The sequence below is a fragment of the Lutjanus erythropterus genome, chromosome 15 (assembly GCF_056507025.1).
Source record: "Lutjanus erythropterus isolate fLutEry1 chromosome 15, fLutEry1.hap2, whole genome shotgun sequence".
NCBI classification, from domain to species: Eukaryota; Metazoa; Chordata; class Actinopteri; order Lutjaniformes; family Lutjanidae; genus Lutjanus; species Lutjanus erythropterus.
In genome coordinates, this window is record NC_139331.1 from 3,020,108 (window position 1) to 3,036,605 (window position 16,498).

At 40.7% G+C, this 16,498-nt stretch overlaps 1 protein-coding gene across 1 annotated transcript in view; it reads left to right on the forward strand.

The window, feature by feature from the left end:
- The window catches only part of nt5dc1 (5'-nucleotidase domain containing 1), a 105,051-nt gene that overhangs the window by 47,854 nt on the left and 40,699 nt on the right, over positions 1 to 16,498 (forward strand). The window contains exons 7-8 of the mRNA XM_084737124.1: positions 10,126 to 10,300; positions 15,535 to 15,632. Of these exons, the coding sequence (XP_084593250.1) occupies positions 10,126 to 10,300; positions 15,535 to 15,632 (273 nt within the window). The remainder of the gene's footprint in view (positions 1 to 10,125; positions 10,301 to 15,534; positions 15,633 to 16,498) is intronic.

Genomic DNA, 16,498 nt, shown 5'->3' on the forward strand with positions numbered 1-16,498 from the left:
ATCGGTCACTGAAAGTCGACAGCAATGTCAACGTTTCAGAGTTGGAATGGAGTTTCTACGTGAATGTATGAGTTGGTGAAGTGTGGGTGAAGATGAGTGAGTTTGAAGGATTTTCTCATCCACTTCCATTATAACCAAGTGTCAGAAAACACTGAATATTTTGGAAAGTTTGAATGGTATTGAAAAGTTGAATCACATGTAAAAAGTCAAGGAATTGCTGAACATTTTCCAGTTTGAATGGAGTTTCTAGCTGAAAGTATGAAACGGTAGTTACCGTTTGAAAAAAGGTGAAATGTTGTGATTTTTGAAGATCCCCTCATTCATTTTCAATGGGAAAAACGGTTTGGGAAAAAACGGGAATATCTGGGAATGGTGGTGGCGCCCCCTATAGGCTGAGCTCAAAATCTTTTTTAGGGTATGCTTCCAAGTCTCATTGTGGACCTACCCACCAAGATTGGTGACGATAGGTCAAAGGGTGTTGGAGTTATGGCCGATCGATTCTAAGCTCCGCCCACAGCAAAGATTCATCGGTCCGTGGCGGCCGCGTTTTTTGACCAATCTGGCTCATTTATAATAGAAATGCGTCTCGTCATCCCCCAAAGCCGTGTACCAAATTTGGTGTTGATGGAGTCAAAACTGTAAAAGTTTATTCATTTTACTGTTTTTAACATTATTGAAATTAGCAAAAATTCTGTAAGGGCGGCATTCATGGTGCAAGAGGCTTTTTTGTAGAGGATAATCAGGAGGACATGTGTGTAAAATTTCAAGTCAATAGCACTTGCGGTGCGGCGGGCAGAGCCTTTCAAACTTAAACTCTATGTTATAGCGCCCCCATGAGGCCGATTGGGACCAATTTTTTTGAGCAATATTTGGATGTCATTTATAGTCCATGTACCAAGTTTCATGTCCCTAGGTCCTTCCGGACGGTTAATGACGTATAGGCCACGCCCACTTGCACCTATCAACATAGCACTCAAGATATTAGTTAATAGCCACCCCTAGAGCATGCATACCAAATTTGGTGAAATTCCATCCAACGGTCTTTGAGATACAGATGTGTGGCTTTATAGCGCCCCCTATAGGCTGAGCTCAAAATGCTTTGGTAGGCAGCTGCCAAGTCTCATTGTGGACCTATCCACCGAGTTTGGTGATGATAGGTCAAAGGGTGTGGGAGTTATGGCCAATCAATTCTAAGCTCCGCCCACAGCGAAGATTCATTGGTCCGTGGCGGCCGTGTTTTTTGGTCAATCTGCCTCATTTGTAATAGAAATGTGTCTGGTCATCCCCCAAAGCTCTGTACCAAATTTGGTGTTGATGGAGTCAAAATTGTAAAAGTTTATGTCATTTTACTGTTTTTCAAATTATGCAAATTAGCAAAAAATCTAGTATGACGGACCTTCATGGTCCTAGAGGCTTTTTTTTAGAGGACATTGAGCTGGACCTGTGTGTCAAATTTCAAGTCAATCAGACTTATGGTGTGAGGGGCGTGGCCTCCCCAAAAAGTCATTTTTAAGCCTTAATTACAGCGCCACCATGTGGCCGACTGGGCTCATATTTTAATAAAAGTTGATGCACATCATTTCCAATCATTGGGCCAATTTTCAGGTTTCTGGCTCATTCCAGCTCACGGGAATTTTAGCTCAAGCGGCAGACAACAAAAAATAATAATAATAATAATAATAATAATAATAATAAACCGGTACAATCTTAGAAGGGTTCTACCCCTTCGGGGTTAGAACCCTAAATACATTCAGTGTGATAGAAATAATGGGCATGACAAAATAAAGAGAAAAAAATGCGTATAAGAAAAATATACAGAAAATTCAAAAGTTTTTATTTCTGAGCACAACCTCTTGTAACATAGCGAACCTTCTCCAACACCAAATTAAGCATAAGATGTTTTAAACCACATCACCACACACCACACACTGCGATAACTTAGCCTCTTTTCACACACACATTGTTAACCAGGGTTACACCCACACAGGTGTTTTCTGTTAACCTGGCTCATTATTTTCTTCTTATCTTTTATCCCTGTTTCACACTGGCAGCTGCTCCAGAGCAGGGCCAACTAGCCCTAGTCTAAGATCAGGGTTAGCCCACTTTGGAATGTTCCAGGATTGTGCCAATGTGAAAACTCTTTTATCCCGAGGCTAACAGCTCCTGTAGCCTGGGACTAACTGTTCTCTTAATCTGGGGCTAAATGCAGTGTGAAAAGCCCTTAAGATAGTAGAAAGAAACTGCTCATAACAAGGTCTGTGGATTATCTTGGATAACCAGATCATGATTTTTGCAAGAGACACTGGTTTTGGATTATTCAAACCTATTTTTATGACGCTTTGAGCACCACAAGCCAAGTCCAATTATATTGGATAGAAGGCAGACCTCTCTACAGCTGATATCTCCAAAACTCTGCAACTCACACCAAAACTATCCAGATGGATAAACAGCACTGCAGGCCAGGCAGAAAATCTGTATTTTTGAGTTTGGGCTGAACCGTCCTTTTAATGGAAGTATTCCTGAAAAAATCCTTCTGCATTTTATGCATTTATTTTTTATTGCATCATACCACAGTATAGCCACACTTTTTGGTGGCATCTTGGGACACTGAACTGCTGACTCCATTAAATACACCATGCTAGACTTCACCACACCACAGAGTATACGGGTGGTGGATGCTGCGGTAGTGGGCCAATCACATGTTGCATAAAAACAAAGAATGTTTGCAGTGATTGGCTGTGAGCAAAATTATGCAAATTTAGTCTTTTTTTTCTAGGTTTGGGCAAAAAAAGGATCACATGCAGATATCATTTGACTGGAGAAGTTTCTAAACTATTTGGTACTGTGTTATTTCAGTTGATACCTTAAAGGTATTGAGTACTGATACCCAGTCCAACTGACCACAGGTCAGTGTATGGATAGTGACTTGTGAAACTGTGGTGCAGACCAGGAGCAGCTAAGACTGGTGGAGATTTGACACTCACCATGTCTTTTTGAAAAAAAAAATGCCTGTGTGGTGTTTCAGCTGGGTTAGCAGCTCTACTAGGAGAGGCTCTCCCAGTCTGTGGGGGTGTACCAGTGCATAGCTGTAGCCCTGCTGTTTATCATAGCGAAGTTAAGTCTGCAGGCCATGTGTTGTGTTCAGTTAGTGTCGAAAAAATCGAACATTACACTGTAGGCATAAAAAGCTTTATGGCAGAGCATTTGCATTGGATTGCATTAAACAGTGTGTGTGTACCTAATGAAATGGCCACTAAGTGTGTGTGGTTAAGTGTTGACAAAATGACTATCATTGTTTTATTCTATATGAGAGGTGTAATTGATAGAAGTTCGCTACTAGTAATGGTTGGTTACTTAACAAAAAAATGGCACACATTTATGAGACACAAAATATTAATTTTAAACTGATTTTAGTGACTTAACAATGATTTTATTGTTCCTCCAGAGTCGATCAGAACTGTGGCCATAGCAACGGTCAGTTCTTCATAACAGTGGTCTGTTATACATAGTAACTGCCTGCTATGCGGAAATAACAGACCTCAGAATGTTGTATTTCACCAATCAGAATCAAGTATTTAACAAAACCATGTAATAAAGAAATATAAATTATGTGAGATTGCTTTGTTTAGTTAGTAATCAACACTGCAGACTGTGACAGGCTGAGAGAACTGTCCATCAGGCGTACACAATTAGAAACATCCTTCAGGGTTTCCTGTTAGCCTTGTGGTCTAGAACAATTTTTTCCTTGGAGTGCCCCCAACCTGCCTGCACCCACACCAAAAGAATAAATGCTTTACTATCAAACATTAACATCAGTAATAATTGTTTCCATTCTTATAAGCATTAACTTTGGTAAATGTATGTTTTCCATTACAGAAAAAAACATGAAAATCACATGTGAAATATATGGAACGTGTTTTTCACATGTAAAACATGATATATAGCACATGGGAAACGTGGCTTTGGAACGTCTTCATGGTGTAATATGTATATTCCCATGTGAAATACATACCACATGTGTTAACATGTTTCCTACATGTAATCACGTGGCCACACGTGGAAAACATGGGAAATTCATGTTTTTTTTTCTGTAAGGGTTCTAGTATAAGCTTAACATTTTTCTGTTATACATGCTCAATCCTTACCAAAAGCATAATAATGATTGATTATCACAGAATGTGAGAGTTCACAGTGCTGTGGTCTGCTAAGAAGAATAATTTTTTGAGTGTGGACAGATGTTTTGTAGTAAAAATTTTGTATACAGGCTTATGTGTAAATTGTGATTTTAGTTGTGCAAATCTCATTTTGACAACCTCAGAGCAGACAAAACCATGGGGAGGCCCTGTGATTTTTGCTGCCTTTCTAAGGAGGACCCAAACCCGAGGTTGGGAACCAATTGTCTAGAGTGTACAGTATCCTTGGTACTTGCTGCTCCAGTTTAAAGGCAGGCCAAAAAATCTCCATCCCTTGTCTCTTCAGGTTTGCAAGTGGTTGCTGTGGTCACTGATCCAAGATAAAAACAAATGCCCACTTTTCTTTAAGTCTTAATTTACAGAATTATTCATTAATTACCACTAAGACCATTTTAGGATAAGTAATCTACAACTGCTAAGTGGACAGAGGTGGAATTTACTGATGAAGATATTTTGCCAGTATCTAAGAAGCAAAACTGATGAGGGCTTATTAAATTGAACAATGGATGCTACATGTGGATTGAATGTCACAGCCTTGCAATTTGGAGGGTATGATTCCACATTCTGCCAATGTCAAAATCCACGTCCTGCTCTGATACATTACAGCATGAGCAGACCATCTCCCTGGCCCTTGTTTCAGTACACTTGGGTGGTAAATTTCAGATCCCTGTGGAACAGCTTCTGATCTCTCCAGCATCAAATACAACAAAAAGAACAGTAGCCGAGGTCAGTTTGTTGTTTATCCTCTCACACACTGAAGTGCGACATGGGATTTTGCTGGCAGGGGAGCTCTTTTAACCTCCCTCAGCTGACCTCCCTGCCTGTGGGTAATGAGGCAAGACGGGTGCTTTACTGCAGGGTCCCAGAGGAAGAACAGCCGCACAAACTGAGGGTCAAGCGTTAATGTTCCAAACTCCCTTTTCTGTTTAACTGAAGTTGTAATGGTCTGTGGATACAATTAAAACTCCTGAAGAAAGATATTGAAAATCAGAACCAGTTGTTTACATCTGGGACATTTTCAAAAGTGTGAGTCTTGGGCTCCTGATTGGTATCTGAGCTTTTGCTTGTTTGTGTTTGTCGTCATCTTCTGGTTAGAACCTTCTACTGCTTTTTTAGAACCTAAAAGAGCCCCCCCCCCCTCCTCCTCAAGCTAGTCCTTGGTTCCACCACAGGAGGGCAGCATGTCCAAACTTTTCTAACTCTCACTCCAGGACTTTCATGAGCTGTCTCAAGCCATCATCCACATTTACCTCACACTCAAGACCTGAGTAACAAGATACAATCAGCCTTAGTTCAGATTCATTCAGAAGCTATCACAAGGACTGAAAGCATCAAGCAGAGGTGCCTTAAGATACAATCCCACTAATGGAGAATCAATACAAAGTGTAGGTAATCCAACAACCCAAAGTCTCCAAAGTTTTCCCACATTAAGTTGGGCTCAGTGGTCAGTGTTAAACTTGAAGAAACATTGTTTTTTAAGAAGTTTTAAGCATTTAGGAGAAATCTGTTTTCAAGCATGTTTGCTTGATTGACATGCTTCAAATGGTTTACCTTGCAAAGCACCTGGATGAGATCACACAAGAATTCATCTTTTGCAAATCAGCGTCCTAGGAGGGACTACTGGCAGCTACGGCAGTGGTTTTAGTTGTGATAACAATGGTGGCTTCTGAAGAAGTTAGCACAGATACTGTGATAGCATCAGTCATATCAGAACTGGAGTATTTCTTCATTGAAAGAAGAGCAAAGAAAGACACTGAAGGCTTTTATGGATGGAAAAGATGTTTTTCGCTCTTCTCCCAACTGGCTTCGGCATGAGTTCAACTTGCCAACTGGCTCTGCTGGTAGTAACCTGACACGTCAGACAGTTTGTTACACAGGACTGAAGGATTCTTGCTTGATCTTGTGATCTTGTGAATCCAGCTGCTTTGCAAGATAACTTTCCTACTACGCTATTTGGTTCATTTATTTGATTGGTTGAAGTTAGCCAGTGTTAGACATGATAGACAGATGGTTCATCCAATCACCTGCCAAGTTTTTTTTTGTTTTGTTTTTTTTTGAAAGTGCCTGCCTTTTTCCCAACAGTTTCTAAGGATGACCTCCATTTTGAACATCTTTTGGAAACCCTGACTTTACAGTTGAGTTAAGAAACACACAAAGGATTGCAAAAAGGAACGCTGACAGAAGTTCTTGGCTGAATTCAAAGCCTTTTCCTTCACATTCTGACTAAATTGAAGCTTCTGCCGAAAAGAAATTCAGCCTTCCCTTTCACCCTTCATTGCTGAGCCGTCCTCTGCCTGGCTGCTGTGGTGATGATTGTGGTGAATGAAATTAAATGTACAACCCCACTTCCAAAAAGGTGTTTAAAATGTAAATACAAAGAGAATGCAATGATTTGTGAGTCATTTTCAATCTGTGTTTAGCTACATATAGTAAAAAGACAGACATTTGTGATTAACTTTATTGTCTTTGTGACAAAATCTCAATCTGAATTTGATGCCTGCAACACGTTTCAAAAAAGTTGGGGCAACAACATACTGGGACAGCTGTGGAGTGCTAAAGAAACACCTGTTATGTGACAGTATCATGATTGGTGAGGTTCACCACTGTGAAAAACTGCGTGGGCAAATAGGCCAACAGTTTAAGAACAACCTTGATCTACACAAAACTGTGAGAATTTAGAGATTTCACCATCTACAATCCATAATATCATGAAAAGATTTAGAGAATCCAGAGAAAGATCTGCATGAACATTGAATGTCTGTGACCTTTGACCCCCTCAGGCAGCACTGCATTAAAAACCCACATTATTGTATAAAGGATACTACATGGGCTCAGGAAAACTTTGGAAAACCGTTGTCAGTAAACACAGTTTGTCTCTGCATCTACAAATGTATTACTATATTAGATCAGGTACCACTGGCTCTCATGTCTTGCCCTGTTAATAGGTGTCAAGAGTCTCTACTAGTTGCCATGAAATGTGGTCTGAATATTCATGATCTCCAGAGGACATTCTGTGATATATGCTGCCATGAAGATTTCCTTATTGTTTTGGGTTGGCTTGGTGAGTAGGGGCATTGAGGACAGGCCTGGGGTGTGGCCAGTCGGTCTATCTTGCACCACGTTTGTGGAGAACTTGGTGCTAAATCCTTGCAGGTGACTTGACTCTCAGTCAGGGTTTCATTCATAGCACAGCAGCCCCACTGACCTCTGGTTGTCCAGTCTTTTCTACGGCAAGAAGTGTTTGAACCAAATGGTTGAACCTCAACCGCTTCTACTACTTTTTGACTTTTTCCGAGCGAAGAGGTTTTCCCATGCCACTGACAGAGTACCAGGGAGAACAATATCCACGATTGTTTCTGAGTGTTGTGGCAACACTCAGAACAGCCGCAAATCGGTTGAACCACCACCTCTGCCGGTTTTTAGCTTCTCATGTGTGAAAAGGTTTTACCTCAGTTTTCCAACCAAGTCTCAATTTCAGAACGGTGGTACAGGAAAGCTCACTAAAGATCACAGATCTGGAATGGAACAGATATCTGTCATGCACCTAAGAAGATAAATGCATTTGATTTTAGTGACCCAATGACCTTTCCTCTTGTGCCACCTTCAACAAACCTTTTTTTTTGCTCGACTGTTAGAAGTCTCAGACCACAGTAATGACACTGTAGCATGTTCTTTGGGATTTAAACTTTTCACTGCAGCTAAGCAAAATTTCAGTTTTGGATTCTTGTTTTGCCACTAAAATGCAGCTCCATGGAGGTTTTTCCCATTCACACTGATAAGAAAACATCATAACTGTGTCATGTGTCAAGCGAAAAAACGAATTTGAACACTCTGGGCCCCAGTGTAAACAGAGACCGTGTCTGTGTCGCTCTGAGGGCCCAGTGATGCTCCTGAGAGGCCGGCGCTCTCTGCCAGGGTAAACACCTAAGCTCATGAAAACACACCACTCATCCACACCCTGCCCTGTTTTCCTAAGACCTCTTTTCTCCTGCTTCTGAAAGAAGCAACACCACTTCTCACTTATAGGTTACCTTCTTTAGCTCCAGCGCAAATACCACATGTAGGTCACCTAATTTTTCTCTTTTATTAAGGTTTCACATGTTTTAATTTTCAATTAAACTTGGCTTTGTGCTTCAGATCATTAGATCATGCCATTTAAAAGTAATTGCAATTAGTGCCTCTTCTCTAAAAAAGTATTATTTTCTGCAGTTACAAACCCTCAAGATACAATTTTATCACATTTCCTCTCATTAAAAAGAATGCTCTATTTCATAACCCAGTATAAACACATAAGCAATCAGCATCAAAGGCTTCTACTCCATATAGATTCTGTTTTTTTTGTGGGTATTTTGTATTCATGGGCCTTTGCTGAGAACATTAGGCCGACAGTTATATTCTGTGATGTACTGAGATTGTGTAACACAGATCATAGCGCTGCTGCCATATTTAGCTCTGTACAGTAGGCCGACAGGATGTACTGGAGGGCGGCCGGGGGGCTTCAAAGTGAGGAAAGCCCACTGACGGTGCCTCAGAAGTGGGATGCATGAACCTGAGCGCCTCAGTGAATACAAATGCAGAGGATTAAGCAGAACATAAAGAAACCATCAGCCATTCACTGGTTCCTAGCTTTAAAATAGTGTGAGAATGTTGACCATGCAGACCTCCAATGTAGTGATCTGGAAGCAGGATCCATCCACTCGGGGCCTGTTTGGCACAAACTCAGCAGCTCCTGTAAAAAGCCTAATTTAGCCATCGTTCACCCTTGGCTCAATCTGTAAATGTTTAGTTTGTTGTTGAGAGAAATGGAAGCATGTGTTCTTTGATGACTGTCTGCAAAAAAAAAGCCATTGCTTGTTCTTGTTAACTTTTGTGAGGCTGGTTCTTTGAAGATGCTAATCCATTGTTACTGGTTTATATTTCACCGTGTCCAGAGACTCCAAGATGTCCATTTCAATATCAGAATGTTTGATGTGCATTTTCAACCATGTATCACTGTTTATTTTTGTGTTTTGATGTATCTTGAGATAAATGCAATGCAGACCATTTTTCTCTCACATACTGACTTCCTGAATCACTGGTGCAAAGACTTTTATGTGCCATATTTGACAAACAAATCATTGTTTTAAATGTAATTTTATACTTTACAAAGCAACTTATTTTTTGTACGTTAGAGACCTTTGTAGTCTCATCTGTATTGTGTCTTTAAAAGAGCAGTATGTAGCTACTGAATGTGCAGAAATGAGTGCAGCAGTCCAAATAGCAAGTTGGAGCTATATATGGAATGTTGAATAGGTTGTAATCCTGTCTAATACATGATGTATCGTTGAAGCATGTTGTTTCCTCTGCCCCCTCCTCCCAGAGGCAGAGACAGGCAGGCTGCAGGAGCTCTGCAGGAGCTCTGCAGGAGCCCTGCAGGAGCTCTGCAGGAGCGCAGGATGCGTGAAATCTTGTAAATTGACAATAATAAGCGACAACGAGTCCTCCACTGTAAGCTGATCATTTGTTTATAACTGTCAGCTGTCTGTCAGTGTGAAGTTCAGTCTGTTATCCTGAAAACAAAAGCCCACTGCTCAGAAATAACACAATCTGGATGATGACTGTCTCACTGGCTGCCAAACTCCATTAACATTTTGCTCCATTTAACAGTTAAAAACATCTACACCTTCTACAAGATTATTAATGATTTTTTGCGAGTCATATACAGACACTTGATCATTCTGCAAAAATTCATAATCAGTTTGAACTGTAATTAATGTGAAATGGACATACAGAACAGTTTTTTGGAATGGAAGGGGGGTCACCATGGCTGTAGTGTTCATGTCAAGTTGGAGTATTTCAACTTAATATGTTTCCTTGATCTCTCACACCATTTCATGATTTATCATAGTTAATATGTTAAGTTGAAAACCTGACTGTTTGTGTCTCTGTACAGACGATGCAGGGACGTACTTCCCCAGTGTGAAGAGGGACCCGGGCCGGTACCTGCAGCCCTGCTCCGACTCGGTCAAGACCTGGCTACGCAGCATGAAGAACGCTGGGAAGGTCCTCCTCCTCATCACCAGCTCCCATAGTGACTACTGCAGGCTTATCTGTGAACACATCCTGGGGTAAGACCACAGACTGGCCCCCCTCCCTTAATAAAGACCAGGTCCTGGTCTGCAGTGCTTACCGTAACAGCCCCCATGGGATTTATAACCTGAGACTCTCTGCTCAGTCCGGCCTGGCAGTTTTTTGGTTTTTTTCCTCTACTCACTACATTCCTTACAGCTCTCACATGCCATCAGTCATTCCTTTAGTCAGCGCTGGCTCACATGTCCGCCTCGAGTTACCATCATCATCACATACATATGCTACACTCACACATATCCCAGCAGCCCTCAGCAGGCAACACTGAACATGAGACTACCCTTTTCCTTTCTTCTTTCTCTAACTTAGCAGATTTGAAAAAGTATACACATTCCTCAACAACAAGACTGCATTTATCTGTCAAACGTAAATTCTTAAGAGAAAAAAGCAGCAATTAAAAACAAAATCCACACACTTTGAGCTATGATCACCCTCTTACCTTGCTAACAAGGTTAACAAGGCCTTAATAATTATTAACAAAATCATAACAACAAAACTTAAGCAGTTAAAGACAAGAAAAAGCCCTTTTCCTTTCTCTTTTCTTGTTCTGTTTTTGTACCAAAAAATACCTTTCCAAATTCTTCCACCTATAGGTGTTCCACATTAAATTTCAACATGTCCTTATACCTAAATGACAGAATGGACTGATTGACAGTGACTGTTGGAAAGTACCAGCAACAGGAAGCACCCGACCTTAAAGGGACAGTTCACCCTAAAATCAAAAATACATATTTTTCCCCTGGCCTGTAGTGCCATTTATTCATGTAGATTTTTTTGGCGCGAGTTGCAGCATTTTGGAGATATCAGCTGTAGAGATGTCTGCTTTTCTCCAGTACAGTGGGACTAAATGGTCTGTGCACCAAGCACCAAAAAAGTACAAATTTAAAATTCAAAAGCAGTGTCTCTTTCCAAAAATCTTTTTTTTTCTAGTAGAAAAAAAATAGTTCTGATAGATTCTGCTGCAGAGAGAAAGTAGTTCCTCCATGAAACTGCTCACAACAAAGTCTGTGGATTATTTTGAGTAACTGGGTCATGATTTTTGGAAAGATACAGTGGTTTTGAATTTTTCAAATGTATTCTTTTGGTGCTCACACAGGACTTTAACCATTTAGTCCCATCATATTTGAGAGAAGGCAGACATCTGTGCGGCCGATACGTCCAAAACTCTGCAACTCACACCAATAAAGTATAGATGGATAAATAGCACTACAAGCTAGGGGGAAAGATATGTAATCTGGCTAGTGTCCTCATTCCCCCATGTGTAAAAGTACTCATTTATCTGTCATTTTCATCTAAAAAATAAGTTGCTGAAGTCAAGATGCCACATAAGCATGCTGGCATGGCATTCCTGATCTCTAATGAACAGAAATAATTAGAGGAAACGACCTCTTGTTTTTGCATGATAACGGGTTGATAATGACATTATCTCGTTATAACAAAATAATTAACTGGTCAGCTTGAGGTGACACCATTAAGAAAAATAATTGCAAGCACAGCTGCTCATGGTGTCAGTAGAAAGTTGCTCCTCTTGTCAATGCATTTTGTAAGGACAGGGTTGTTTTAGCTCAACACAAATGTAACGTCATATTTCATTCTTTTCTTAGGATGTAGGAGTTTGAGAATTTTATTTACTAGCTTAAAAGTTGATTTTCAACTACTGCTAAAGTTAAAAGTCCAGTGTGTAAAATTTAAAGGGATCTATCGAAAGAATATCGCAAAAATTGAATATAATATTCACAAGTATGTTATTATTAGTGTATGATCACCTGAAAATAAGAATCTTAGAGGAAGCAGGTCGTCTCCCATGGAGGCCGCCATGCTGCACCACCATGTTTCCACAGAACAGACAAATCAAACACTGAGTCTAGATATGGCTTTCATGTTTCTTTCGAGTTTTGCAATTTCTCACTTTTTCCTACATGCTTGGAAGGGAAGGGTGAGGCAAGTGGCCCTGATCCTCTTAAGTTCCATGGAGACAAAATGATTAACTCAAGGTCTAATTACTAGCTTCTACGCTAGTAAGTGGTTTAAAGCTTTTTAGCTTTAAAACTCTAGAAGCTAGTAAAAGGTAACAAAATCTAGTAAATGTACCTTGACTTGAGACTATTTTTTATTTTAACAATGGATCATCACCCAAATTCTTTGAGTATGAAAGTTCAAATATTGAAATATGAAAGAAAATATTCTTTACCCCTTTTTACAACTTTTAAGCTAGCTAGCTTTAAAGTTCAGAAAAGGCTACTAAGTGGACCTTGATTCAAGAATATTTTGTCACCCTCTAGCAACCAAAGAGAGTTGGTGGAGACCAAAACAGAGCTTCTTCAGTTGATACCTTGTTGCCGAAATCAATCAATTAATCGTGTAAAAAGTAACACTCAGCTCTAAATTTTATAGTTGTAGGTGTGCAGCCGAAGGGCTTATTGTCTTAGCCAGCTTGTTGTAGTGTAAGACTGGCTTCGTGCATTACTGGCCTCCCTCTGTTTGCACGGCACACTGTGGTTTCGGCTTATTTTTGCAGCCTAAGCCCTGTTATACACTCGATCAAACAGCAAGAGAGCCTTGAAAAAACACAATGTCCGTGTTGCTGCTGTGCTTTAACAAACATAAGCCCTTCTTGTTCTTTGTAAGGCGTTGTTATCTCACACTGCACTCGCCTGGTTAGGTGGTCTGCTTTTCCACTTTCCATGCTCAGGGCTGATTGTTCTCTGTGGGCCAGCAGACGCAGAAAGCAGGTCGAGGTAAAGCTGTTTTGCTCTGGATGCCAGTTTGTCTCATGGGGCCTCAGTGGCCCAGGCCTACCCTCCACCCCACCCCCCTCTCACTATTTCCTGTTAAGCAGCACGCAGCCTGGTCATTCCTGTTGTTCCTCACCCCTTTCCCCTGCTCCCCCATGCTGTTTCACTGCCCCCCCCCCCACTCCCCTCGTGCCTTTGACCTCCAGAACTGCAGCATGTGTCGCCTCCCAAGTCGAGCAGTCAGAGCCCCAGCTGTGTATCAAGCATGTGTGTGCGTTTAGAATCATGTTCAAGTCACTGCTTTACAACGTCGGGGGGTGCAGATTTATGTTGTGATAGCTACAAGAGGAAGTGAGGCCAGAGGTTATTTGTGGAGAAGTGTGCTTTGTTCACACGTTGGGTTGGCCTGCTTTAATATCCTTCCTGTTTTCCCCCACACCCAAAGTTTCTGTACCCACCTTCATTTCCAGGAGACACTTAAAATCCATGCAGCACAAGACCAGCAAGTCATCAGGTCAGCACTTGACTGTTGAGAAAGCACTTTGTTGTGAAAGGCGGCTCTCCTACACAGTAGTTCTTTTCCAAAGAAAACCGTCACTGGCCTTCGGCTGCTGCAGTGCGGTGAACCAGCTAGAGGCCAGTGACAGTCAGCTGTCAGAAGTAGCACAACAAGGCCAAAGCTGTCTGACAGGAGGCTACTGGCCCAAACCCAACAAGCTGTCCAGAGGAGCTCCTGTTACTACTTGGCACGACCAGATAGAGACATTTATTGATGGAGCTCTGCATAGTTTATCGATTGGTTAGTTGTTGTGAAGTTGTCTGATGTTCTGGATGTCTGTTGGTCCACACAGAGACATGGATATTCTCCAACTGTGTGAAGTCATCTTCAACAGCAATAACAATTAGAGCTGTAGCGATCAATCTGATTGAGTTTAATGATGAACAAATCAATGTCGTAGATGTAAAGTGAAAACATTGATCCATTATCTTTATTTTGAAATTCACATGGCACGTCAACAGGGCCGGCCCCAGGCAGTTAGTGGCGAGCAGCCAAGAAAAAGACATGAGGATGTTTACTCCCTTCTTGGGAATAAATCAGCAGTGTGGAAATATTGTAGATTTCGGAGAAACGGATGGGTCAACAGACAAAAGCACATACCATACCAGTCAGACATCTCACTCAGCAGTCTGCTAACTTGGTGCTCTCTCTACTGCAATATTAACTGCTCTGTTTCATCAATGTCAGGATGAATAAACGTGCGTGCAGACACATTTGGTCTTCCATTGGGAAATGCTAGGACTTTAACCAGCGGTGAGTCAGCAGAGAAGAAAGGGGTGGCAGCCTCTTCTGTAACTGATTGGATTAAACGGGTATGACATCATCCCATATTAATCACAGGCCCCTGTATTGAATCAAATGGAAATTGTATGGTGACAGCATGTAATATCAGCTAATATTGTGATGGTGCCCAAGAATCAATATTATATCGTACATGTGATTTAGACCCCTAGTAACAATCCAAAATTTGAGATTGATGAGTCAACTTATTTCCAAACACATTTTTACCAGTCAAAATATCTTTTAATCTACTGCATCATGATGTCACAAATATTGTCTGTTGTAATAATAATAATAATAATAAGAAGAACATAGTGTAGTGTATGTAGCACTTTTCAAAAACTAGTTACAAAGCATTTTACAAAGACAAAAAAAACCCAGAAATTGCAAAATAAATAAAATAGAATATTTATATATGTATGTATGTATGTATATGTATATGTATGGGAGTGAGTTCCAGAGCTGGGGAGCAGAGCGGCTGAATGCTCTGCTCCCCATGGTAACAAGACGGGCGGGGTGGACGATGAGATTTATTTGATCGATGTTTTCATTTCCGAGTACAATGAGACATTGAACTGCACAATTCTATAAAAAAATGGAAAAATTGGGGTGTTCTAAAACTTTTGACCGGTAGTGTCTGTGATAAAGCAGCTCACCACACAGTTTGCACATCCACACTTTCATACATCAAACTGATTGATTTTCATGTTTATAAGTTCCCAGAAGTTCTTCCTGTTTCATAAGCCTGCTTTTTGTTTCTTGCCTTATATGGCAGATTCTATAGAGATTGTCCTTACATAACACTGTACATATATATATATAGTACTTGAAGGTCTCCTCGGAGACACCATCCAGCTCTCAGCATGCTCACGATCACTTCATAACTGTAGCTGTGTGGGAGTGTATACTGCCCTCTCACAGTGTTTACTTTAATAGTCTAAGTATTCCCTCCACAGCGCTGTATGTGGACACTGTTTATTGCTTCATGTTTTCCATCATCTGAACAGACGGTTTAGCTTCACTGAGATATTTGTGCTTGTGTAACTCGGTGTGTTTGGATGCTGTCCAGGCATTGTCCTTCACGCAGTGGCCAGATGGACGCCCATCACAGAGGTTAATGTTGTTTCTCTTGTTGTTACAGGAAGGATTTTGAAGAGCTGTTTGACGTTATCATCACAAACGCCCTGAAGCCTGGTTTCTTCTCCTTGGTGCCTCAGCAGAGGCCCTTTAGGACCCTTGGTGAGTAACAGGCCAGTGACCGACTGCACTTCAGTCTTTTAGGCCAGGTTGAACCAGCAAGGAACCTTTTTTAAGTCATGGTTTAACTTAAGGTTATGTTGTAGCAACCTGTAAAACCAGCTTAAAATGAAGAAAGATTAAATTTAAACCACTCTTTACACCGCAGCCCGTAAAAGACATTCAGCATTAGCACAAACACTAAACCCTGAACAGTCTCAGGCAGACAGGGTTGGATTGTGAACACCAGCCTGATTATTTTGGGGGTCACGACTTGAAAAGGTGGAGAACCACTGCATTAAAACGCCTGTTACTGCGAGACGGTCTCTTTTTACTTTTTTGTGCTGTCCATTATTTAGCCATATTGCTCCATTGATTTTTCTCAAAGGAGTTGAAGGCTAACTAGGCTAACCATCTTTGTAGCTAGCTAGCAAACAATAGGACTGGAATGATACACTTAAATCCTGATGTGATACTATCATGATAATTGGGATTCTTAAGTATTGCAATTCAATATTACAATTTATTGCAACTTTAGGTTGTTGTTTCTAGACCATGGGAAAAGTTGAATCATACACTTCTAGAGACTATATATCTAGCTGATATTTACAACAACAATTCACATTACATGTCAGTCAGTCTTATTGAGTTTTATTTCAGCACCATCATTTCTATACTGAAAGTAGTAAAAAACACTTTTTGAATTATTTACTAATCAGCAAGCTAGTTCCATAGGAAAATAATATATATTTAAAAAAACAAACAAACATGCAAAGCGGTTTGAGTTAAAGTTTTGAAGTTTTTGCTTTGTGGATGTCGTTGCCGGTCAGTGTGGAGTGTTGAAGCCAGAGTAACAGACTGAGTTAACA